The following is a 27446-nucleotide window of genomic DNA, read 5'->3' as shown; positions in this document are numbered from 1 at the left end:
GTCCCTGTAACTGTGTTTGTCACGAATTCAACTTATTCTTCTCCCAGAGGCTAATAACTTTCATGAGTGTGTGCTGAGTGGCCCTCCTCTCCACCTTAGCCACGTCTGCCCAAAGCCCCCCCTCGAGCCCTGGGGTGTCCTCCCTGGGTGGGTAACTAAAGGGTCAATCGGCCCTCCCAGCCCCTCGCACCCCACCCTCCCGCACTTGCCGGCCAATCGCCTCCACAAGAGATGCTCAGAGCCCGAGTGCGGCTGCTCCAGACGTCCCAGCGAAGGCTTCTCCTCCCAGCGCTGAGCACTTGGTCCTGGCAGACACCCCAAGATTGTTGTGAGGAGTCTAGCCAGTTGGTGAGCGCTGTAATCTGAACCAGCTGTGTCCAGACTGAGGCCCCATTTGCATTGTTTAACATACTTAGAAAATGAAGTGTTCATTTTTAACATTCCTCCTCCAATTGGTTTAATGCTGAATTACTGAAGAGGGCTAAGCAAAACCAGGTGCTTTCTCTGTGGACGCTCCAGTGGCTCCGAGGACCGAGGCTCTCCCCTCTTTCTCCCCGTGACTCGCCGGTCCCCTCTGGAATAAAAACCTCGGCAAGGCCGGAGGGCCCAGCAGAGACTGAAGTTCAAGAACTCCTCTGAGTGTCTCTGAGTGCTGTGAGCTCTGCTTCTCTTTCCCTTCGCTTCTCCTCCTCACACTTCGTGGATATGCCAGGATTCAAAAGGTAGGTTCTTGGGTCTGGATTTTTTTTCTTCAGGGTCTGGAAAGTTTACTAAAACCCGATGGGTGGAAAGTGGCTATGGCTGTGTTTCAGACTGTGTCAGGATATTGGAAAAGGCAGAGCTAGTGATGCAATGATATGGGTAATTATAAAAAGCTGCGTCTCTGTAATTTCCATCTTGAAGCCTTCTTTTGGGAGTGGGTGTTTTACGATATAGTTCCAGACGTCAGCATCTGAGAGAGGGCTGCAAAAACCTCAGAGCTTTTTTATTGCTCTTTCTTTTAGGAAAGGGCAGCAGCTTTGTGTGTTGTCATTATTATTTTTAATTTTTAAATCTATATTTTGAATTTGGGAGACCAATGGCTAGTTCACTAGCAGTTATTTTGGTTCATCTGCTGTTGGACAAGAGAAGGTGCTAGCTGAACGTGCTGATGCTGGCCCTGTATGTCTGTGTGGGGTTCACAGAGGGCATGGGACCCAGAAGTTTCAAGCCAATGGGAAGTGGGAACTGCCGACAGAAATACATGTAAGCAGACGCTTTGCTGTTCTTTTAGAAAATTGCAGTTCCAGTCAAGAAATCCTTAAACCTTGAAGAGCTTTAGCTAGATGACATCTGCATGGCCTATCCATGGAATTCTTGCAACATAGTTGCTTGAAACAAATTAACTCTGTGTGTGTGTGTGTGTGTGTGTGTGACAACTGAGCTGTAATAATGTCATCTTGGATTGGGGACCAGCCCCCCTGTGTCAGACAGTGCTGAGATTCGGTTGGTCTCTCCAGCTTTCCTCATATTTTAGGATACTGGATGAAATGGGTGCTTGAGAAAGATCCTGGAACCAGTTATGAGCATTAAAACAAACAAACAAACAAACCGGTTGCCATTGAGGCTATTCCAACTTATAGCAACCCTATGGGACACAGTAGAACTGCCCCCATAGGGTTTCCAAGGCTGTAATCTTTATGGAAGCAGACTGCTAAGACCCCCGCTATTGCTATAGGTAGTTCATTTATGGGTTTTTCTTGACAAGGTGCAGCTATTTGCGCTGCTGTGAGGGCAGCAGTTCTTAGGTCTTATTTCAGTTCAGGAAAGCCCTCTCTGTTAGTCTGGAGCTTGTTTGGCCCCTAGGATTCAACTGTGGCTCCTCCAGGAGGCTGAGTTTGAGACTGTGCCTCTCAGTGGAGACCTGTCGCCTGGGCTGCCCTGTAGCCAGAAGGAATGGGGGAGTGGGGCAGGGGAGAAGGGGGTTAGCATGCCTTTTCCACTAGCTCTTGAAGTCTACTGGATTCATCAGCTTGCTCTGTCTCCAACATAAACGAGACAGGGTTTTATAACCAACTGAAAGGAAACTTCATGTGAAGAAACAGGAAAACATTGAAATTCATAATATACAGACTGGAAAATAAATTTGTTATTGTTCTTTCATTCCTTCCAGATATAAATCTGGCTGTTGCAAATATCAAAAAGCTCCAGGATTTGGCTCTGCACTTATAAGGTCAGAGCTGTCTCCAACGCTCTAGAACCTGGCTCACGCAGGCACTTAGATGAAATGAAAACCGATGGACTTTCAGGGTCTTTATTCTTTTGGTCGGGGAAGAGGTAGAGGAAGTGGGCTTTTGCCTGTGCTGGCACCACCTCATGCTTGGTTCCCTCTGGATGTTGAACGAGTCACCTCCATTCTGGGGCCTTCCAAGTGCCCACCGTTGTTATGTGTCATGGATGTGAGCGTGCTTTGTAATCTATCAAACACTCTCGAAAGGGAGGGATTATGAAGCAGAGGAGCATGTTGGCAGTAACAGGCCACCAAACCCTGCCACGGGCTTAACCGACCGGCAAGATTTATATCTACAAGTCCATTGCCCCACTGAAGAATCCTTCAAGATCACCTCCTCCAGGAAGCCTTCCCTGACCTTCCTCTCCCTCTCTCCAGCGTGGCTCTCATGGAACCCCGTGGGTGTTTCTGTGGGTGTCTTTGCCACAGTGTATTGATATTATTGCTTTGTGGGGTTCCCCAACCAGTTCTTGAGGGCAGTGATTGGGTTTTAATATTAGAGCTCTTATGCCTAGCCTCCATGCCTGAAGTAGTAGTCGCTCAGATGAGTAGCACTAAATAATGCTCTACATTTGCATGGATTTTGTATTTTTGAAGCATGTTTGCATATGTATAACCACGATCCTACTGGATAAGGTTTGCAAGGGATGAAGAGAAACTGCAGGCTCAGAGAGGTTTAGCTGCTTGTGAATGGCAGAGCCAGCCTGACCCAGGCTTTCTTGATTCCTCGTCCTGAGTTTTCTCATTCAGTTTCTTCTTCTCTGGGCAGCCCAGGTTCACAGGATCTTCAGGGGCAGCTGGGCAGCAGTTTTCCCAGGCTGTGCTGGGAGGGCCATGTGGGAGGATAGGCAGTCGGAGCCCACCTGTTGATGGGAGGGAGCATGCAGGGGGGTTAACATTTTGGGGCTGGGGGCTTCATGTATGTGGAGCAGGCTCTGGTTTAGTGACATGACTGCAGCACCTTCTGTGGAACTCAGAGTACCTCACGTTTAGACTCTGATTTCCTGTCTTGGTTTGAGGGCTTGATCAGGGCTCTTTCACCCTGCAGTCATTTCTTAATGAAGACATTAGCAAATCTTGCTGAAGAAAAAAAAACAACAGTTGCCATCAAGTTGACTCCTATTCATAACAACCCCATGTGTGTCAGAGTAGAACTGCATGCCATAGAGTTTTCAGTGGCTAATCACCAGGCTTTTCTTCTGAGGCACCTGTGTGTGAACTCAATCTGCCAACCATTCAGTTAACAGCTAAGTGTTTTAACCATTTGCGCCACCTGAAAAAAAAAAAAAAAAGCCAAACCCATTGTCATCAAGTTGATTCCTACTCATAGTGACCCTATAGGACAGAGTAGAACTGCCTCACAGGGTTTCCCAGGCTGTAAATCTTTGAGGAAGAAGACAACTTCCTCCCCTGCGGAACAGCTGGTGGTTTCAAGCCAGCGACCTTTCCGTTAGCAGCTGAGTGCCTAACCACTGCACCACCAGGGCCCTGGCCTTGTACCACCCAGGGACTCCAAAACCAGTTGCCATTGAGCTGATTCTGACTCATGGAGTACAGAGGAGCTGGTAAATATGTTATTAATATCATGATGGTGGATTTTAGACTTTTTTTTAAGCAGCAGAACTTTTAATTAAAAAATGTGATTTTATATGAAACAAGTAGGAGAGGCACTGTTCTGTTTGGTAAGGTTAGAGCACCTGGATGGAGTTCCCCCTCAACTCTGAGCATACAGAGAGTGGCCGTTATAAATGCCTGGGTGGTGTGGGGTCACATCTCCCAGACCTGGGTGTTTCTCGGGCGTTTATATTTGACTTCTCACCCTCCACAGGATACTCACCGTTACCATCCTGGCTCTCTGTATTCCAGGTCCTGGGAATGCACAGGTAAGATTTTGTTCCTTTTAATGATCTAGAAACGTGTTGACAGCCAAGGTGAGGGATCCCAGCTGTGCATTTTAGAGTCCTGGATTGTGGGGATGGAAGGGCCTTTGGGTTTCTGTAATCTGAGCTCTTGGTTTTACAGAGATGAAAGCTGAGGCTCAGAGAAGGGGAGAGACTTGCCCCAGTGTCAGGGCCGGGACCTGAACTCCCAACTTCTGATCCAGGCCTTGTTTAATCAGATCATGCTGCTTCCTTTGTGTTGGTCTACTGAAATATGGTAAAAATTCTCTTTGTTGCTGAGGGTCAATGCCTGTGTGTCTCCCACTGGGTCTGTATGTGTTTGGGGAGGGGTCGTGGAGTACCCCAAAGACACCAACATGCGTGTTGGGGTCATTCAGCTCCAGACCTGGAGCCCATCTCTGGGTGGAAAGGACCATGAGGTTAGGCCCACAGCAAGGCCTGGGGAGAAGCCTGCAGCCTCCTGGCCTTTATAAAGCCACAGGAGACCTGTTCCTGTTTGTGTCAGCCCTTGAGACATGTGGCCAGATCTTCCCTGAAAGCTCAGAGCAGCCTCTCCTCAACTCTGGTTTAGGACAGAAATGAGAGAAGCCCCACCTCTGAGCAGAGCTCAAGGGTTGCAGGATGATAGGGGAATATTTTTTCCCTTCATATTTTGAACATATCTGGCCCATTGGGAGGAAAAGGATCTTGGGAAGAGTAACAAAGAGCTTTAAGCCTTGGAGGGACCTTGGAGTCTTCTCATCCAGCCCTCTTGTTGTACAGACGAGGAAATCTAGGCCCAGAGGGGCCAGTGGTGACATTGTTGTGTTCACTGCATTTTGGGCACTTTATGTATATTGGCACATTTAGTCCTTACAAGTATGTAAAAAGTAAGTACTATTATTTCCATTTTACAGATGAGGAAACTGAGATATAGAACACTTATGCAGCTAATAGGTATCAGAGTGAGTATTCAAACCCAGATAGTCCGGAGGATTTGAACCCACTTCCAGGACTTAGTTGGAGAACCAGGGCAGGAACCCGGGTCTTCTGGCCTCCCGAGCTCTGTAGGAACTGCCTCCTGGCTCTTCTGCTCCAAGGCCTGGGACACCTGAACCTGCTCCCAGGCATGCAGGCCAAATCTCTACACCGTAGCTCAGGGAAGCCGAGCCCTCTGCTGCAGTGGGAAGGCAGGGATCTGAAGATGTGGAGGTACGAGGTCAGGGATGGGAGCTCTCTGGTTGGAAACATCCCCTCCAACCCTGCCGGTCATTCCTATAAAATGGCAGGCTCCAAGGTCTTTGCTGAATGGCCCACTCGTTGCCCACTCCAAGACATTTTTTACAATTACATGAAGTTGTAACTTAACTTATGTGCGAAGTCTTCAGCACTCTGGGGTTGTTGAGATCTACCTGTTTCTGGAAGCATAGTTATCTCACTGAGATTGAAATCAAGGCATTCCCCATTTCTTTTCACTGAAAACCAACTGCATCTGCGGAGTAGCTTTTATTTTATGGCTTCAGAGTTAGGCAGAAGACTTCATAGGAGCAAAGAGCTCATGTTGGGCTCTGAGAAGATGAGATAAAACATCATCCAGAGAAAGAGTCATGGTCCTTTAACAGGTTTATCCATCCCTGGAAAGGGGCTGAAGACAGGTGTAGACACCTGGTGATAAGACGTGGTTAACACTGCCCTTCTTAACCAGAGCCTTGAAAAAGCCCAACAACTGTCTGCTAAAAAGGAGGTTTATTTTATGAACCAACAGTATGGGGGTGGGAGCTTAAGAAGTAATGCTAAGTATTAAAAAAAAAAAAAAGTAACTATATAGGGATCATAATAGGTGTTGCTATTGACTATGCAAAGGCATTCGACTGTGTGGATCATAACAAATTATGGGTAACGTTGCGAAGAAAGAGAATTCCAGAACACTTAATTGTGCTCATCAGGAACCTTTACATAGATCAAGAGGCAGTTGTTCGGACAGAACAAGGGGACACTGATTGGTTTAAAGTCAGGAAAGGTGTGAGCCAGGATTGTATTCTTTCACCATGCCTATTCAATCTGTATGCCGAGCAAATAATCTGAGAAGCTGGACTATATGAAGAAGAACTGGGCATCAGGATTGGTGGAAGACTCATTAACAGCCTGCATTATGCAGATGACACAACCTTGCTTGCTGAAAGTGAAAAGGACTTGAAGCACTTACTAACGAAGATCAAAGACCACAGCCTTCAGTATGGATTGCACCTCAACATAAAGAAAACAAAAATCCTCACAACTGAACCAATGAGCAATATCATGATAAATGGGGAAAAGATTGAAGTTGTCAGGAATTTCATTTTACTTTGATCCACGATCAACAGCCATGGAAGCAACAGTCAAGAAATCAAGAGATGCATTGCATTGGGTAAATCTGCTGCAAAGGACCTCTTTAAAGTGTTGAAGAGCAAAGATGTCACCTTGAAGACTAAGGTGCACCTGACCCAAGCCATAGTATTTTCAATCACATCATATGCATGTGAAAGCTGGACAATGAATAAGGAAGACTGAAGAAGAATTGATGCCTTTGAATCGTGGTGTTGGAGAAGAATATTGAATATACCATGGACTGCCAGAAGAACGAATAAATCTGTTTTGGAAGAAGTACAACCAGAATGCTCCTTAGAAGCAAGGATGGCGAGACTGTGTCTTACATACGTTGGACATGTTGTCAGGAGGGATCAGTCTCTGGAGAAGGACATCATGCTTGGCAAAGTAGAGGGTCAGCGGAAAAGAGGAAGACCCTCAATGAGATGGATTGACACAGGGGCTGCAACAATGGGCTCAAGCGTAACAATGATTGTAAGGATGGCAGGACTGGGCAGTGTTTCGTTCTGTTGTGCATGGGGTCGCTATGAGTCGGACAACAACATGATGGGTGTCTTAAAAATGACTTTATTATGGTAAAATATATATAACATAACATTTGCCACTTAAAAGTGTACAATTCAGTGACATTAATTACATTCACAATGTTGTGTAACCATCGCTACTATTTCCAAAACTTTTATCACCCCAAACAAACTGAGTGCTCATTGAGCAGTCACTTCCCATTCCCCCTCCACCAGCCCCTGGTCACCACTAACCTAATTTTGTCTCTCTGCATTTGCCTATTCTATGTATTTCATGTAAATGCGATCATACGATATGTATCATTCTGTGTCCAATTTATTTTGCTCAGCATGACGTTTTCAAGGTCCATCTGTGCCATAGCATGTGTCAGAACTTTATTCCTTTTTTATGGCTGAATGATAGTATGGATGGACCACATGTTGTTTACCCATTCATCAATTGTTGGACACTTGGGTTGTTCCCACCCTTTGGCTATTGTGATTAGTGCTGTAATGAACATTGGTGGATGCACGGATGGCTTTTTTTTTCCTCTACTCCATTTTTCAAGTGTTCTGTGATGCAGGGGCAGTATTTTCCAGTAAAATGCAAGGATGAACAGTGACCTTGCCTCTCTCTTCTCTCTCCTTCCCTACAGCAACAATGCAGTAATGGTTTTGACCTGGATCGCACGTCAGGACAGTGCTACGGTGAGGTCACTGCAAACCCTTCCCTGGGGCAGGGGCTTCAGGGACAGCTGTAGCCCAGGGCTACTTCCTTCTCAGCTAACGTTCCGTATTGTCAAACCTGTGTTAGCCTTGCCCGTGGAAGAAAACGGCGCGGTAGAGTGAGTGAAGTCAATGGCACCCTTTTCTTGATCACCTTCTTTAGTGCTGTGAGGGACTAAAGATGAGTAAGAATTGGTCCCCATCCTGAACGAGCTTTGCCTTCATATTAGTCTTCTATTGCTGCCATAACATATTGCCAGAAACTTTGTAGATTTAACAACACAAATTTATTATTTCCCAGTTCTGTAGATCGGAAGTCCAACATGGGTCTCACTGGGCTACCGTGAAGATGTGGGCAGTAGGCTGTGGTCCTTTCTGGAGGCTCTAGGGGAGAACCCATTTCCTTGCTCATGCGGGTTGTTGGCAGAATTCACTTTCTTGTAGTTGTAGGGCTAAAGACCTTGACTCCTTGTGGCTATTAGCTGAGGGTCATTCTCAGCTTCTAGGGGCCACCCTATTCCTTGATTCTTGCCCCCCACCCCCTTCCTTCCATCCTCAAAGCCAGCGATGGCAGGTCAAGTCCTTCTCATGTTTCAAATCGCTCCTTCTTCTTCTTCTTCCATTGTTGTATCTCTCTCACCAACCCTTCTGCCTCTTATTTCACTTTAAAGAACTCACGTGATTAATTGGGTCCACCCAGATACTCCAGGATAATCTCCCCCATCTCAAGGTCAGTTTACTAGCAACCTTAATTCTATCTGCAGCCTTAATTCCCTTTTGCCATATAATGTAACAAGTTCTGGGGATTAGGACATAGACATTTGGGGGCGGGGGGTGGGGGCAGGATGCCATTCTGCCTACCATGTCATTCCACAGGAGGGATAGATCCAGAAATAGTGAGTTTAGTGACAGGGTGATATAAAGTAATTCCCAGTAAAGGCGAAAGCAAGAGACCTTGCAAAAGATGAAGGGAGAATGATGGTTTGAGTCTGGGGTCCATAAAGAGAGCCTTCATGCAGGGCACATGTGAATTGGGTATTGAAGGATGAGTAGGATCCTGAGAAACGGCATTACAGGTAGAAGGAATAGCATAAACAAAGACCAGAGTTGGAAAGGATGTTCATAGTATAGGATGCTTTGGTGTGGATGCAGCATAAGGTATATGAAAAGAACAAGGCAGCCCCTCTTCTCCCCACCTCTGGCACTGATTAGTATATATAACCAGGTCTGCTGTTTATACTGGAGTCAGGTTCAGGCCTCCCCCACCATAGCTGGTTGCCATTGAGTTGACTCTGACTCATGGTAACCCCGTGTGTGTCAGAGTAGAACTGTGCTCAACAGGGTTTTCAATGGCTGGTTATTCAGAAGCATATTGCCAGGCCTTTCTAGGCACTTCTGAGTAGATGCGAACCTCCAGTCTTTCAGTTAACAGCTGAGCGTGTTAACCATTTGTGCCACCCAGGAACTCCTACCCTTACCCTAAAACCAAAAAAAACAAACGTGTTGCCGTCGAGTCGATTCTGACTCATAGCGACCCTACAGGATAGTATAGAACTGCCCCATAAAGTTTCCAGGGAGCACCTGGTGGATTCGAACTGCTGATCTTTTGGTTAGCAGATGTAGCTCTTAACAACTACACCACCAGGGTTTCTACACCACCATCCTTACCCCAGCAAGGCTGATTTTCTAGAGAACCCATCTCTTGTCTCCAGGCATAACAGCCTGGCTGGAAATGGGCCCTGTTTGCCAGCTTGGTGTGAGCTGACTTTAAAGTAAGGCTCTGCTTTCTGAACAAGTAGCTAGCGCTCAGCCAAGCCTTCTCTTTCTTGATGCAAGAGACTCTTTCTCCCCTGCCCCGCTACTATTTGGAGTAGAAGTGGGAACCATCTTTGGTCCACTTCAGTGTTTCCAGAGAGCAAGATATGCAAACGGATTACCTGAGATGTTTTTAGATGGGACCCCACAGATAAACACTCAATTTTAGTAGTAGAGCCATGGTGGCGCAGTAGTTAAGAGCTCAGCTGCTAACCAAAAGGTTGGTAGTTTGAATCCACCAGCCGCTTCCTGGAAACCTTATGGGGCAGTTCTACTCTGTCCTATAAAGTCTCTATGAGTCGGAATAAACTTGACAGCAACGGGTTTGTTTTTTTCAGCTTATATTGAATTCTACCATTATCTTCTATATATACTAATTGGCAATGATTCTCATTTGCTGCAGTAATACAAGATTAAAAAATATGTTTACTTGGATTTCAAAGGTGAGTTGATCTAAAGAATTATATTGTGTAAATAATACAGGTTTTTGTAGATATGAACAAAATCATGATGGTGGTATTTGAGCTTTTGATGTTCAGGTGACACTGGTCAATTTGATTCAGTTCAGCCCATATTTAGGAGCGCCTGCCCATGATGAGCCAGGGACTGCCCTAGGTGGTTGGGAGCAGGTGCAGCTGTTCTGGGGTCCTTCAAGTTGTTCTTGGCACAAGTTCTGCTTGAATAAACACTATGTACAGTGTGGCCAAGAGGCCCCTAACACGTGTCCTCTCTGTGATCCTTCCAGATGTAGATGAATGCCGGACCATCCCTGAGGCCTGCCGAGGAGACATGATGTGTGTTAACCAAAATGGCGGATATTTATGCATCCCCCGAACAAACCCAGTGTATCGAGGGCCCTACTCAAACTCCTTTTCGACCCCTTACTCAGGTCCATACCCAGCAGCTGCCCCACCGCTTTCAGCTCCAAACTACCCCACGATTTCGAGACCTCTCATATGCCGCTTTGGATACCAGATGGATGAAAGCAACCAGTGTGTGGGTGAGTAGTCTAGCATCTAGCCTTCTCTCCCATTGTGCTTTGGTGAAGGCATTACCTGAACCCAGCATGTCCAGCTCCAAGAGGTTGTTAGCTACTACTCAGTACACCGGTGAAGCAATGACTTATTTTCTATAGAGTTATACCACTCACAGAAGCCTGTATCTCTGGGTCCCCTCTAACCTTGAGGTGTGGCTTGCTGCCTTATTCACAGTTCTCCAGAGAGTCAACTTTTTCTTTCATTTTTTAATTTTCATTTATTGCTTACATATATATCTAAATTCCAAGCTTGTATTTCAATTCAGTAATAAATGCATTTGGTCAAACTCAGTAAGTGAAAATTCCAGAGACGAGCTAGAAAGGGCCAGAGCTGTCTCTTCAACTCCCCTACCCTTGAATGGAACATAGGCTCCTGCAATAGAAGAACCCTTGAAAACTAAGGCCAACCTTTCTAGAAAGAAAATTGGTTCTTTGGATGGGAACCAAATGCTCACCTGGCCTAAAGGAGCCTTGCTGATGGGAACTTATAGCAAGAATAGCCACCGGGAGGAAGGAGACACCATAGCCATGAGGCCCCAATGGAGTTGGTGAGTAGCGTGGCTGATACCCTAGTGAGCTTTGGTGTTTTGTTGCCCAGTATGGCCTTGGAGAAGGATTATCTGGGATCCTTCCTGGTCCCTGTAGCTGTGGTTTTACCAATACCTTATAACTGTCTCCAGCTTTGGGAGATGTCCTAGAGTGATGGCCTCCAAACTCTTGATGGTGGACCACATCTGCAAAATCTTTTTGAGCCTAGACCCCCCCCATTAGATGTATATTTATAACTTATATACATATACTATTACGCTAATACAGTTTGTGGAGTATAAAGTATACATAAAAAATAGACAACTTAAAAGCATGTGATAAAAATAAATACAAATTCAGATTCTAACAGTTCTTTTCATACTCCAATGGTTTGGGAGACCGTTGGTCTATCAGGTGAGATTCTCGATGGTCCCATTTCAGGGCTCTCACCAACTGTTAGAGAGGTGACGCTGGTTATTTTATAATGTCTTCTATATAAATTTTTTTTTCTATATGTTCATGCAAATGAGTGCATTTTCATTTGAGTATATGCAAATAACATGCAAATAAGCCCTCAGAACTACAAGGGAAAATTGGCCACACCTGAACCCAAATTTCCTCATTCTTACTGCTGTGGTCCAGGGGTGTGTGTGTGTGTGTGTGTGTGTGTTTGTTTGTGTGGACTCAATGACCTCGCAGCGAAGCTTTGGTGGAGGGGATAGTAACACGCTTCCTTCTAACAAGCTGCAGAACAATAGACCATTATAACTGGACTGGACTTTCACATCTTTCTCTCTCGTCTCTTCATTTTAAAGAAGGGGCTCTAACAGGTTAGGATGGGCATCTCAGCCATCCTGACTCCCAGTGACTCGACTAACCCATGTGGCCTCTCCCATCTGGTAGAAATGACCCCAAAAGAAAATGCAGAGAAAGAGAGGTAAGGGGACTGTTCTCCTGGGAGGGCCCGTAGGGCTCGATAAGCAGTGTGACCAGCCACACTTGTGTAATGACCCTTCCGAGGCACTCCAGCTCTCGGGAGGGCCAGATGGTGGTAGTATAGACTGTGCTACCTGATGTCCTGGGCGGTCCCACAGGCCCCTTTAGCAGAGCAGCTGGGAACTGTCACCAGGCTCTCAGAAGTGCCCCTCCCTCCCACAGACTCTCCCCAGGATCCTGGTGCCCTTGAAAATAAGGATGTGGCTGGGAAACCTATTCACCCATGCTCCCTGTGACGTCATGCAATTTATGGCTCTGAACCTGTCACACGGGAGACGGAGGGCCTGCATAATGGCGCTTTTGTAAGAAGAATACAATGTAGGAACCCTAGCAAGGGCTGGCACAAGGCCCATCCATTTCCAAAAAGTCCAGCATTATGCATTCATAAGTGTGAGTTCTTTCTTCCTTCCCTTTACCCAGCCCCACTGTTTCCTGTCTTACCAAAGGCTTTCCACCAGGCCCTGCAGAGGTCCTTCTGGGCATTGTCAGCAGTGGCCTCACAGGGTGGGAGCAAGAGAAAGGACAGGGAAGGGAGGCTCTTTCTCCCCTCTGTTCCTTCCAGGAACAGGGATGGGAGAGAGGTGGGCCTGGGAATGGGCAAAAGGGAAGCAAAGGGAATGGGGAAAAGGGTTTTGAACTTACTTTCAAGGAAGTGTTCTTCTTTCTTGTGTCCAAATTAGGCATACCTTGTTCCCATAGGCTAGGCAGGGCCAGGCTGGGAAGGGCCAGGCTCAGTGCTGTGGCCCCAGAGGTGGCAGAAGAGGGGGAGGAAATGAGAAGGGAAAATGGTTGAGAAAAGACAAGGAGGTTAGTTTGGAACAGTAACTGCTGAGAGAAGGAGAACGTCAGGGCTTCCCAGAGCATAGCTCTCATCCTGTGGAGGAAGCATGGGATGACCAGTGTGTAAATCGGGGGAGTTGGGAGACACGTCTGAAACTTTGGTGTTCTGGGTGAGGAGAACATCTCTGAGGAGCAACATTCTCTTCTTAGGCACAGGGAGGTCAAGAAACTTGTTCAAGGTTACATAGCCAGCGAGGGGGCTGAGTCAGGATTTGAACCCATTCAGGCTCTAGATGAGGAAAACTGAGACTCAGAGAGGTCAAGGTTTGTTCATGGCCCCATAGGGAGTCAGTACCAGCACCAGGATTGAAACTAGGTCTTTCTGTTGTTCTTTTTTATTTTTTCCAACTAAATTTTCTGTTTTGTAAAATTTTGACCTAGACAAAAATAGAGAGAACACAATGGACGCTCATATACTCACCACCCAGCTTCAGTAGTTATCAGCATAGACTCCATCTTGTATTCTTTACCCTCCCCCAGTGGATGAATTTTAGGCAAATCCCAGCCAGCATATCCTTTTCTCCTAAATACTTCAGAAAGTATCTAAGAGATAAATATCCTTAAAAAAAAAAAAAAAACCACAATACCATTATCAAAGCTACAGAAATTATCTGTAATTCATATCCTCTTGAAGTGAGGCAAGAAAACCATACCAAACCTGTTGCCATCAAGTTGATCCCAACTCATGGCGACCCCATGTGTTATGTAGTAGAACCGAGCTGCATAGGATTTTCTTGGTTGTGATCTTTATGGAAGCAGATCGCCAGGCCTTTCTTCTGTGGCACTGCTGAGTGGGTTTACCATCAACTTTCCCGTTAGTAGTCCAGGTCAGACCATTTTCGCCACCCAAGGACCTCAAAGTGAGGTATGAACTGATAATTCATATCAATTATGATAGGATAATTTTATCATATAATAATAAAAAATACACTATGATAATTCATCACAATCAATAATTCATATTCATTTCTCTGATTGTCTCATTCATGTCTTTTTTCAGTTGGTTTGTTCGAATCCGATCCGAACAAAGTTTACAAATTACTTTTGGTTGACAACCTAATGTCCAAAAAGATGTTTTAATCTTTTTTGTTTCCCTTGCCAATTATTTGTAGAAGAAGTGAGTTATTTGTCCTGAAGAATTTTCTCTGTGAGGAATTTTGCTCATTGCATTCTTGTGGTGATCTTTAACATATTCCTTCACCCCTGTGTTTTCTGTAAACTGATGGTAGTTAGATCGAAAGGCTCGGTCTGATTCTGATTTAATGTTTTTGGTAAGCTACGTCATAGGTGGAGTCCCTGGGTGGTGCAAATGGTTAAGAGTTGGACTTCTAACCAAAAGGTTGGCTTTCAGGCCCTCCTAGAGACACCTCAGAAGAAAGGCCTGGTCTTCTGCTTCCAAAAGGTCACAGCCTTGGAAGCAGCCCCATGGAGTGTGGTTCTACTCTGCACACTTGGGGGTGCCAAAAGTTGGAATCTACTTGATAGCAGCGAACAACTTCACAGGTAACATTCTTGCTCTCTGGCCCTCTGGTACTCTGCTTTTGTCTGCCTTGAAGAAGCACGTGGAAATCCTCGTTCACTGTGACTTACTTTTTCTGGGTTTTGGACTTACTTTCAAGGAAGTGGTCTTCTTTCTAATGTCCAAATTAGGCATACCTGCCAGGCTGGGCAGGGCCAGGCTCAGCGATGTGGCCCCAGTGCCCCTGAGCTTCCTTCTCTACTTCTCTGTCTTAGATTCCACTTCAGCGGCAACTAGACCTGCTGCCCCTGGAACAAAGTTTGGCCCAGGTTTGAGTCCACGAGCTCCCAGAAGTAAGTCTGGATCACTCGGTATAGTTTTACAGACCGGGTGAATAATGACCCAAGAATTGCAATCCATAAACCCAGAAAGTTTTGTGCCATTAAGAAAACTAGCATCTTGGCCTGGGGGTTTCCAGCATAGGGAAACCCCCACGAGGTGGTAGGACTCAGCCGATTAGGATGTGTCACCCAGACCCTTGAGAGATGTGGTGACTCGCTTCTCCAGGGGCAGGGAGCCAAACCAATGTGGTTAACTGGCAAGGAGGGAGGGCTACCAGGAGCGGATGTTCACCCAACTAGAACTCAACCAAAACCCAGAGAAAAGGCAAAACCAAACACATACGAAGGTTTCTGAGCTGGCCATGTAGACATCTCAGGAGTAGGATGGCGTGAGGTTATCTGGTGCTGCATACTCAGGGCCTGGACTGAGCTGCAGCTGAGGGGCTGGGGCACCGGGATTTGAACCCAGCTGAGGAACTTCCCGATCATGGCCCACAGCACTGTAGAGCTCCCTGCACGTGGATGGCACTTGTTTCTGCATGTCCATCCCCTGTGGGGCTGAATTTGTCACCTCTCTGGGTGGCCATTCCACGCTCTGGCTTTGCAAACCAAGCTGGCTCAATGGCAACATTAGGGACTCCACCACCAACTAATGTTCATGAAATGTTTTATGGGTGAGAAAACAGCTTTTTACAAGAGCTGCGCTACACCAGGGACTGCAGGAATTCTTCCGGTCATTTGTGAAATTACAAGCAATATTTTTATTCTTCCCTTCTGGCCCAAGATGTCTTTTTTGTTGACTTTAGGGCCTCCGAGCAGGCGCAGAGCAGCACACGTGGACCCTTTTAGAAGATGGATGGTGTTGGCCTGAGGCTCTCTCTTAAGTTCTTTTTCCTGACAGTCAGACAATATTTATTCAACTAACGTTTACAGAGCACCTGGTTAGTGCCAGGCTCTGGCCTAGATGCCCAGGGGGACAGGGAGTCTGCTCACGGCCATGGGGCTCTCTCCAGAGCTTGCAGTCAAGGATGGGGATTAGACAAGAACACAAGCAGTTCAAATATAAGGCTTGCTGTTGTCAATTGCTGTCGAGTCGGTTCAACTCATGGCAACCCCCTGTGTACCCAGTAGAGCGGCTCCATAGGGTTTTCAAGGCTGTGACCTTTCAGGAGCAGATCACCAGGCCTGTCTTCCAGCACTTTTGGTGGGGCAGGGGTGGGGGGCTTTGAACCACAAACCTTTCAGCCGGTAGCCGAGCGCTTAACCGTTCATGTTACCCAAGGACTTCAAAGTATAAAGTGGCGTCTGGTAATTCCTGAGACTGGGTATAAAAGAGAAGGAAAGACAGGAAGGCTGTGTCCTGGAGTGGACAGAGCCAGGGCTTGGAAGTGGGACAGGCCTTGCCCTTACCTTGGTTTGGCCACTTCCTAGTTATGAGACTTGGGTCTCGGCTTGCTCATCTGTAAAATGAGTATAACCATGCCTCCCTCACAGATAGCATGTGAAAGTGCTTCGCCCCATGTCTGCACAGAATTTTGTGCAGGAAGTGTTCATTGGGAGACTGCCATCGAAGCAGCCCCGTCTGGCTTGGGATCTTGAGATGATAATCTATAGAAAGATTTGTAGAGTCTGAAATGTATTAAGGGCCTCATTCTTAAAACTTTCAACATTCCCCACAATAGAGCCAGAACCCGGGACACACCCACCTTGGAGCCTCAGGGGAACTTCCAGAAGCAGAGACGCCCGGGGCGGGGGTGGGGGGGGTGGGGGGGGGCGGTGGTCTCTGCTCCTGAGGGCTTTTCTCCTTATTTTCTACACAGGCTGCAGGACTCTGGCCTGGGCTGTAACATGAAACCAAGTCCCCAGGATGAGACAAGGAGGAAAAACCATAAAGTTCTTGAATCAGCTGAGGGCGTTGAAACTGAGTGGGCCTGTGGTGGAAATGGGACCCAGGATTGAGGGGCTGTACCGTTGGGTTTGATCAGTTTGTTCACATGTGGCCCCCACCTGGGTTTTCCCATCTGGCTTTAGGTCTTTTTCACTCACGGGCTGGTGGGACCCTGAGCAAGTGGCTCAACCTCTCTGAACCTCAGTTTTTCCATCTGTAAAACATGGGTCACAGTACCAGCCTCCATAGGATGTTTGTGCGAATTAAATGAGATAACGCATGTAAGTTGTTTAGCATGGAGCCTGGCTCATGGTGAGGACTTACTGTGGTTGTTAGCTGTCCCGTTCATGGAGACCCTCAATTTATGCATAACGCATCGGACCTTTATGACCCATTGGGTTTTTGGAAGTAGATCACCTAGTCTTTCTTCCTAGCTCATCTTAGTCTGGAAGCTCCGCTGAAACCAGTTCAGCATCACAGCAACAAACAAGACTCCACTGACAGGTGGCGGCTGCACATGAGGTGCATTGGCCGGGAATCGAACCTGGGTCTCCTGCATGTCAGGCAAGAATTCCACCACTGAACTGCCATTGTTCCCATAAGGACTCACTAGCAGTTATTATAATGAATGTTTTCATTATTTCAATCTTATCATCCCATTAGGAACTCTCTTACTCCAACCCCTAATTCTATTAGTCTGTTACTGTTTTTTCTTTCCCTTGAGAATTAGATTTAAGAGCGCTTGTCTTTTAGAGAGTTCAAGGGTTGAATACTTTTGGATGCTGACTCTATAAGCCTAGGGTGGGGTCCAAGGCTCAGCATTTTTCACAAGCTCCCAGGTGATGTGGGTGCTGCTGTCCAGGGACCATGCTTGATTAGCAGGGCTCGTCCCTCTGCAGGAGCCCTGGTGGCACAGAGGTTAAGGCACTTGGCTGCTAACAGAAAGGTTGGTGGTTCGAACACATCAGCCGCTCTCAGGAGAAAAGACCTGGTGATCTGCTCCTATAAAGATTACAGCCTAGGAAACCCTACAGGGCAGTTCTACACTGCACACTTGGGGTCACTATGAGTTGAAGTCAACTTGGTGGCACCTAAGAACAAGACTGGATTACTGGTCAGTATATGTTTTTTTTATCACTTAATCACTGTACCACCAGGGTTCCTACTGGTCAGTAGCAGTTTTTAAAGGAGCCCTGGTGGCACAATGGTGAAAGCACTCAGCTGCTAACCAAAAGGTCAGCATTTCAAACCCACCAACTGCTCTGTGGGAAAAGAGACCTGGCAATCTCTTCCCACAAAGATTACAGCCTAGGAAACCCTATGGGGGCAGATCTACTCTTATATTGGGCTTCTATGAATCGAAATTGACGCGACAGCACCCAACCACAGCAGTCCCTCTGTCTAGTCTTAAACAGGCCTGCATTTAAAGGAAGGTGGAACCTTTTTTTTTTTCCTGTGTAATTCTATGTGTTTGAATTTGTTGGAAGAATGTATTACATATTTTTCTTGGCTCTGCCCTTATGTTCCTTGGGCAACAAAAAACCCAAAAACAGTTTTTTAAAGGCTGCATGTCGGTAGAACTGGACTTGGATCCCAGATTTGCTACCTGTTTGTCAGGTGACATTAAGAAACTCGCATGACCTCTGAATTAGTTTCCTAGCACTGTGGTAACAAAACACCACAAAGTGGATGTCTTTAAACAATAGAAATGTATTGTCTCACAGTTCTGAAGGCTGGGAGTCTGAAATCAGGGCGCCAGCAGGGCCATGTTCTCTCTGAAGGCTCTTGGGAAAGGTCCTTTCTTGTCTCTTCCAGCTTCTGCTAGCCCCAGGCATTCCTTGGCTGGTAGCTGCAGCAGTCTTTTTCCTATTTTATAAAAACGCCACCCAGATTAGATTAGGACTTGCCTTACACCCATAGGACCTCATGCTAATTTAACTGATAATAACATCTCCAAGACCCTAGTTCCTGGGAGTCAGGGCCTTAACATATCTTTTGGAGGGACACAATTTAAACCACAGCAGCCTCTCTGGCAAAAGTTTTATTAGCTATAAAAAGGAGGAGTTGTTTTTATGTTAGAAGTCGTAATTGGGGGTCCGTAGATAGAATTCTGAGAATTCATGAGATTGAATGGGAGAACATTTTGTGTTTTTCCCACCGATCTCTTAATTGAAATTTCACATTACCTTCCATTACATAGGCAACAAACCACTTAGGAGAACTGGTGGCACAATGATTAACTGCTCGGCTGCTAACCAAAAGGTTTGACAGTTCAAACACACCAGCTGCTCCTTGGGAGAAAGCTGTGGCAGCCTGCTTCCGTAAAGATTCCAGCCTTGGAAATCCGGTGGGCAGTTCTACTCTGTTTTACAGGGTCGCTATGAGCTGGAATCGACTTGACAGCACCAGGTTATTTATTAGTAGTATCTGGGACATTATCAACAATAGAAATACAGATATTTCATATCACATCATAGCTCTGGCAGCTATTCTGTAATATCATTCACTGCACTTCAAAATTATAAAAGATATTAGACCAGCTGCCCAGTCTTGTTCTTGAGTGCACTGATAATGGAACACATGTAGCACAAATTTGTTTGTTTTTGTTTTCCTATTTTGATAACTGCCTTTTGATATGATTGGCTTCCTTTGTAGTCCTATGAATTTTATTTTATGCAGTCAAGCACGTTATTTTGAGAAGGGGTCCATGGGCTTCCTCTTTCTGCAAAACAGGCTCATGGCACGCACCCAAAAGTTTTGCATTCCCTAGACCAGATGGTCTCTCAGGTCCCGCCAACTCAAGAATGTTCTACTGTTCTAAATCCTCCCAAACTTTAGAGAGCATGCTTTTTGTGTCCAGACAGTTGACCTCCTAACATGACTGGATTTTCTGTTAACTCTTTGTCATCTGGATGCTCAGATGTTATTTTAAACGAGCCCACATGCTCAGTTACATCTTCTGCTAGGACCTTGTCGAGTCACCCTTTACGAGGAAGCCCCTCCTGCTCATGGCTCTAGCCAGCTTTGGGAATCTGCCCTGGTCTTTGTTGAGGTCCAGTGCACTGTCCACCCTCCTGAGCTGGGTGGGGCCTGTCAGTGGGATGAGCCCAGCCCTTGGTGCCTTTGTGTGGTAGTTCCCTTCCTTGAGGCCTAGCTAGCATGGCTGTTTTCTCAAGGACCAACAAGTTATTCTTGGCTCTGCCCTTATGTTCCTTGGGCTGGTCGCGTTTCACTTAATCATGTTTCACTCTGGAATTAGCCAGTTGTACGTTAAAAGCAATGGTGTTGCCAGAGGATGCCTGAAATATGGACTTTTGACAACAGGTTCATTCAGCTCTGCTTTTGATGACGCTGGTTAAGGAGATGCACTCCCAGAGACTGGCTACTGGAGGGTGGGAGGTCGATGGTACCTGCCAGGTTGCAGACAGCCTCAAACATCAGGGCCTGGGTTGAACCGAAGGTTTAGCTGTATGGTTTTTAAATTAGTGGGAGGTGCATGGTACAGTGCTTCTGAAAGATGCGAGAGGAATCCAATCATGTTGAAATACAGAAAGGTGACCGTACCTTTCCTTTTATCGTCCAGACTAGTTGTAGATTTCCTTTCCAACACCTGTTAATAAGGTGGATTATATATACCACCGCTAACTCTAGAACAGAATCACCCACATAGGCTCTCTTCATAAATTGGCAGCTCCTGTAGATGTTCTCCAAGTCTCTTATCTGCTTGTTGGCTGGTGTCAGCCGGCCATCTGTGGCTCTCGTCCCCCACCTCAGCCATGATTCAAGACCCGGAGGGAGTTGGGAGCTGTGTGTGCTATCAGGGATGGATTAAATGAAAAAAAGAAGTAAAACCACAAAACACCATACGAATGCAAGGCACTGGTTTTATGGGGAGTATGTGCATGAGTACAATAAGACCTTGACTAAAATAATAAATGATGAGTCATTTTTTGTATTGCCAACAAGAGTAATTACATGAGCCTCATGTAGTCATTGACCACTCATCTGTCAGTTTGTTGTACTGTGGTGGCCTGCATGTTGCTGTGATGCTGGAAGCTATGCCACTGGTATTTTAAATACCAGCATGGTCTCCCATGGTGGGAAGGTTTCGGTGGTGCTTCCAGACTAAGACAGACTTGGAAGAAGGACCTGGTGATCTACTTATAAAAAAATTGACCAGTGAAAACCTTAGAAATAGCAGTGGAACACTGTCTGATATAGTGCCGGAAGATGAGCTTTTAGGGTGAAAGGCACTCAAAATACGACTGGAAGGAGCTGTCTCCTCAAAGTAGAGTTGACTTTAATGATGTGGATGGAGCAAAGCTTTCAGGACCTTCATTTGCTGATGTGGCACAACTCAAAATGAGAAGAAACCGCTGCAAATACCCATTAATAATAGGAACATGGAATGTATGGAATATGAATCTAGGAAGATTGGAAGTTGTCAAAAATGAAATGAAGTGCTTGAAGATTGATATCGTAGGCATTCGTGAGCTGAAATGGACTTATATTGTCCATTTTGAATCATACAATCATATGGCTTACTATGCTAGGAATGACAGATTGAAGAGGAACGGTGTCGCATACATTGTCAAAAAGAACATTTCAGAATCTATCCTGAAGTACAGTGCTGTCAGTGATGGGATAATTTCTATATACATATGAGGAAGACCAGTTAATACAACTATTATTCAAATTTATGCACCAACCACTAATGTCAAAGATGAAGAAATCAAAGATTTTTTTACCGACTTCTGTAGCCTGAAATTGATCAACCATGCAATCAAGATACATTGATACTTACTGAATGAGAAAGTTGAGAACAAAGAAAAAGGATCAGTAGTTGGAAAATATGGCTTTGATGATACAAACGATGCTGGTGATCACATGGCAGAATTTCGCAAGTCCAACGACATTCATTGCAAATACCTTTTTTCAACAACATAAACATTGACTATACACATTGACCTCACCAGATGGAATGCACAGGAATCAAATCAGCTACACCTATGGAAAAAGACGATGGAGAAGCTCAATGTCATCAGTCAGAACCAGGCCAGGGGCTGACTATAGAACAGACCACCAATTGCACATATATTAGTTCAAGCTGAAGCTGAAGAAAATTGAAACAAGTCCACCAGGGCCAAAGTAAGACCTTGTGTATATCCCACTTGAATTTAGAGACCATCTCAAGAATAGATTTGACACGTTGAACACTAATGACCAAAGACCAGACAAGTTGTGGAATAACATCAAGGACATCATACGTAAGAAAGCAAAAATTCATTAAAAAGACAGGAAAGAAAAAAAAAAAGGTCAAAATGGATGTCAGAAGAGACTCTGAAGCTCACTCTTGAATGTAGGGTAGCTAAAGCTACTGGAAGAAATGATGAAGTAAAAGAGCTGAACAAGATTTCAAAGGGTGGCTTGAGAAGACAAAGTATTATAAATGTAATGTGCAAAGACCTGGTGTTAGAAAACCAAAAGGGAAGAACAGGCTCAGCATTTCTCAAACTGAAAGAACTGAAGAAAAATTTCAAGCCTTGAGTTGCAATATTGAAGTATTCTCTAGGCAAAATATTGAATGACACAGGAAGCATCAAAAGAAGATGGAAGGGATACACAGAGTCACTGTACCAAAAAGAACTGGTTGACATTCAGGCATTTCAGGAGGTAGCATATGATCAAGAACTGATGGTATTGAAAGAAGTCCAAGCTGCACTGAAGGAAAGGTGAAAAACAAGGTTCCAGGAATTGACGAAATACTAATTGAGATGTTTCAACAAACGGATGCAACGATAGAAACACTCACTCATCTATGCCAAGAAATTTGGAAGACAGCTACCTGGCCAACCGACTGGAAGAGATCCATATTTGTGCCCATTCCAGAGGAAGGTGATCCAACAGAATTTGTAAGTTATCAAACAATATCATTAATATCACATGCAAGTAAAATTTTGCTGAAGATAATTCAAAAACAGTTGCAGCAGCCCATCAACAGGGAACTGCCAGAAATTCAAGCCAGATTCTGAAGAGAACATGGAACGAGGGATGTCATTGCTGAAGTCAGATGGGTCTTGGCTCAAAGCAGAGAATACCAGAAAGATGTCTGCCTGTGTTTTATTGACTATGCAAAGACATTTGACTGTGTGGATCATAACAAATTAGGGATAACATTATGAAGAATAGGATTTCCAGAGCACTTAATTGTGCTCATGCAGAACTTGTGCATAGACCAAGAGGTAGTCATTAGAATAGAACAAGGAGATACCATGTGGTTTAAAATCAGGAAATATGTAGGTCAGAGTTGTGTCTTTCACCATACTTATGCAGTCTGTATGCTGAGCAAATAATCCAAGAAGCTGGTCTGTTTGAAGAAGAACACAGCATCAGGATTGGAGGAAGACTCGTTGACAACCTGTGTTAACCAGGTGACACAACCTTGCTTGCTGAAAGTGAAGAGGACTTGAAGCACTTACTGATGAAGATCAAGGACTACAGTCTTCAATATGGATTACACCTCAACATGAAGAAAACAAAAATCCTCACAACTGGACCAATAAGCAACATCGTGATAAATGGAGAAAAGATTGAAGTTGTCAAGGATTTCATTTTACTTGGATCCACAATCAACAGCCGTGGAAGCAGCAGTCAAGAAATCAAACAACATATTGCATTGGGAAAATCTGCTGCAAAAGATCTCTTGAAAGAGTTAAAAAGCAAAGATGTAGCAGCTCCTGTCCAGAGGTGAGACAAGAAGGCAGAAAGGGACAGGAGCTGGTTGAATAAAAAAAAAAAAAAATTTTTTTTTTTGAATAGGCATGGTAAATCCCAGGTGGAAAGGAGGAGTGTGCTGTCACATTATAGGGAGAGCAACTAGGGTCACATAACAATGTGGGTATAAATTTTTGTACAGGAAACTAACTTGAACTGTAAACATTAACTTAAAGCACAATAAAAAAGAAAAAAGATATGATTATGAGAAAAGAAAAAGCAAAGATGTCCCTTTGAAGACTAAGGTGCATCTGACCCAAGCCATGGTATTTTCAGTTGCCTCATATGTATGTGAAACCTGGACAGTGAATAAGGAAGGCCAAGAAGAATTGATGCCTATGAATTATGATGTTGGCGAAGAATGTTCATGGACTGCCAGAAGAATGAGCAAACCTGTCTTGGAAGACGTACAGCCAGAGTACTCTTTAGAAGCGAGGACTTTGTCTAATGTGCTTTGGACATGTTATCATGAAGGTCCAGTCTGTAGAAAAGGACATCATGCTTGGACAAGTAGAGAGCCAGCCAAAGAGAAGCAGACCCTCAGTGTGATGGACTGACACAGTGGCTGCAACAACAGGCTGAAACATCACAATGGTTGATAGGACTTTGCGGGACCAGGCAACATTTTGTCCTGTCGTACATGAGATCTCTGTGAGTCAGAGCTGACTCAGCGGCACCTAATAACAACAACATGTAATCATTCTATGATGGATCCAAGTTATAAAATTTGGAGTTAGGAGAAGAAAAGAAAACCAAAAACTTGTTGCCACTGAGTCGATTTTGACTCATGATATCCATATGTATGTCAGAGTAGAACTGGGCTCCATTGGTTTTGCAGTGGCTAATTTTTCAGAAGTAAATTGCCAGGTCTTTCTTCCAAGGCTCTTCTAGGTGGACTGAAACCTCCAACCTTTTGGTTAGCAACTGAACCAATTAACCATTTACACCAAGAGGGTCTTTATTTTCTCAAGGACTTGGAGTGAGTGGTTTATTATACCGGGAATTCCTGGGCTATGGAACGATGCAGTAGAAAGAATGGGATTTAGATTCAGACATAATGCAGGTTAGAATCCTGTCCCTGAACAGTTGTGTGGCTCAGAGCTTTAAACCCTATGAGTTTCTCACCTGTAACATGCGATAATGATAGTTGCCTTGTGGGATTATTTGAGGCTTAACAAAGCCCATGCTGAGTATCTGGTAGTCAGTCTCACCCCCTGAATGATCGCTGCTACCACTCCCACTGCCCCATCCTGCACCAATACCTGAAAGCTTTTTATATAGTAGGGACCAGTTGCCATCAAGTTGATTTCAGCTCATGGCATCCCCATGTGTGTCAGAGTAGAAGGGTGATCCACAGGGTTTTCAGTGGCTGATTTTCCACAAGTAGATGACCAGGCCTCTCTTCTTGAGATGCCTCTGAGTAGGCTAGAATCTCCAACCTTTCGGTTAGCAGCCAAATGCCTTAACTGTTTGCACCACCCAGCGACTCCATGAAGTAGGAACAGCAACTCTATTTGCTTCCTATCTTACCACCCCAACACAGAGTCAGACTTATGGCAGTCTTGTTGGCTGCTTATCCCAGACAGGGATGTTTGGGGAGGGAGAGCTGGGGTGGGGGGTGGGGGGGACAAGGAGAGGGACCTAGTATCCTTTTGTGACCAAAAGTTGATACTTCTCCCCTTCTCTACCCTGACCGCATTCAAGCCAGAGAGGCTGCAGTTTAGCCTTTCTCTGGGACCCGCTTAGTCTCTGGGAGTACCAAGGAGAGAGTTGAGTACATGTCTTCCCCTCCCCAGGCACATGGACACGCAGACAAACAAAAGCCAACAGTAGACACAACTTATGTGCCTGGCCCTCCATCCCCTAGCCCCACAGGCTGTGGCTGGGCAAGTAATACGGGGCTGGGCTGACCCCTCATCGTTGAGACCCCTGAGTCAGGCGCCGCAGGCCAGCCCTGGGTCTTCTGCTTGGAGGCAGAAAGGCCATGGCTTCCCAGAAGCCTCCAGGTGCAGAGAGGGCAGGCAGGTGCCCACATGCTCTCATCCTTTGTAAGAAGGGTGTGGGTGTTGGGGCTGTTTGGGGGTGGTGGGGTGATTTCTTGAAGGCAGGCACTGCACCCCATTCACTGTTCGTCCACAGGATCCGGCCGAGTGAGCTCTCAATAAGCGATTGTCTAACGATGAATCAGTGAGTGGCAGGAGGGGGAGTGCAGGCCCAGTTAAGCCCAGGCACGTGACTTGTTCTCTCGCTCACTCCAAGTGCACATCTCCACCCCCAGGCTCCGTGCTGGGTGCTGGGTGCCAACCAAGATGACCAAGATTCTCCTTATACCTTGAGCGCCCCGCAGACAGGGCCAGCATCATCATGTGTGCCCAGCACCCAGCATGGTGCCTGGTGCCACTGGTGCTTAGTGAGTGCTGAACGGAATTGAATTTGTGGTCTAGCTGAGGGGCTGATGGGAAAATATGCCTATGGAGAACCTTCTGGCCAGATTTATTGGCAGTGACCTACCTCCACTGCCCTTTCCACCTTGGGCCTGTGCCCTTCATGTCTTGAAGCCGGGATTTTGTTTCCTGCATGGGAGGGACTGGCTGCCAGGATCCACCACCAGCCAGGACCAGCTCCTTGCCCAACTTCAGGGGATGCCATTCAATTGGACTCTATGTCATTGGAACCCCTGGAGCACAACAACCATCCTGAGGCTCCTGGATGTCTTGGAAAGAGAGGAGCAGGGTCAGGGAAATGTCCCCAGGCTGTCTCCCTAGGAGTTGGCAGGGAAAGGACATTCATAGAATTCCTTGCTTCTGGAGGGCTCCAACATCAGACTGGATTCAGGGGCTGACCTCTTGTTCTCCTACAGCTTTCCGGAGCCGGGCCAGGGGGGAGATAGGGACAGCCAGTGCTGGCTCTGGCCCAGGCAGCCAGTATCCACAGACTCCAGTGGGTGCCGAAGAGAGGGAGCTGGTGCGTTGGGGCTGAAGGAGCAGTAATGCTTAGGGGGCTTGTCAGTGCTGCCTGACTTTCCTTCAAACTTAAACATTTGCAGAAACCCAGCCAGCGCTGATCTCTGAGCGCTACATATTTCACAGGTCTGAACACGTCCCCCAGGAACCAGTGAGGTCAGACAGAATGGACTTTGCATCCGGAATTAGTATGAAATTGGCATCTTCAGCTGTTCCCAAGGGAGGGGGGATAGTCATTTGAGGAAGAGGATATTAAACAACCTGAAGACACAGAAATCCCTGATTTTGTTTCATTCCTGTTGGGAAGAGACAGGTCATCTGTTTTCTGCATCAGAGCTGAGTGAGGGGTGGCCATCTCAGCCAGGGCCAGTGTGACCAAACCAAGCATGATGGGACAGGGTTGCTAGGGCAGCCAATGAACTCACAGCGAACTTGGGAGTGACCACAGCGTCCCGTACTTACCCTCTGGGACATATTTCATAGCTGGGATAAATAGACGTTTGTGATTATTTACTTAACATCTCTCTACCCAGCGGGAACTTTTCTGTCTTGCTCACAGTTGTATTTCTAGGGCCTAATAAATATTTGTTGAATGAGTGGAAAAGCTACACATGGTAAATTGTATAGGACTCAAAGGAGCAAGAGAAATTGATTACGTCTCAGGTACAGTTGTCCAAATTGTTGAATTTATTATCATTAATTGAACTTATATATTCATTTATTATCACTAATTGCATGTATGAAGTCATTCATCCTTTGAGTGCTAGGTTCAGTACTGGGCACACCAAGATTAATTAAGCATTGAGTGTCTTGGCAGGAGTCTGGATGTGGGTGGTTGGAAGGATGGAACCCAACATACAAATAATTGCAGCCCAGTGTATTAGGTCAATAACAGAAATAGGTAGGAGGCCCTGGGCTGGCCCTGCCTGCAGTGGCCTCAGGAGGACTCATCCTTAGGGGCAGATTTTACACAATTGCACATCTATTGGGTTCAACAGATTCTTTGTGCCGACACTGCCAAGTGCTTGGAGGGGATCTAAGGATGAATAAGTCATGGTTCC

General features: G+C 45.8%; 1 protein-coding gene across 2 annotated transcripts in view; it reads left to right on the top strand.

The window, feature by feature from the left end:
- Positions 1-263: 263 nt before the first annotated feature.
- Positions 264-27446, top strand: part of FBLN5 (fibulin 5) — a 96259-nt gene continuing 69076 nt past the window's right edge. Inside the window, exons 1-4 of one of the 2 annotated variants that reach the window (XM_049897778.1) lie at positions 264-722; positions 4098-4152; positions 7676-7727; positions 10306-10560. In XM_049897778.1, the coding sequence (XP_049753735.1) occupies positions 706-722; positions 4098-4152; positions 7676-7727; positions 10306-10560 (379 nt within the window). In that variant the 5' untranslated portion in view covers positions 264-705. Of the gene's footprint in view, positions 723-937; positions 1246-4097; positions 4153-7675; positions 7728-10305; positions 10561-27446 lie in introns of those variants that run through there. The other variant, XM_049897777.1, reaches the window with a different exon arrangement.

The sequence above is a fragment of the Elephas maximus genome, chromosome 10 (assembly GCF_024166365.1).
Source record: "Elephas maximus indicus isolate mEleMax1 chromosome 10, mEleMax1 primary haplotype, whole genome shotgun sequence".
NCBI classification, from domain to species: Eukaryota; Metazoa; Chordata; class Mammalia; order Proboscidea; family Elephantidae; genus Elephas; species Elephas maximus.
This window is presented reverse-complemented; position numbering and strand designations above follow the sequence as displayed.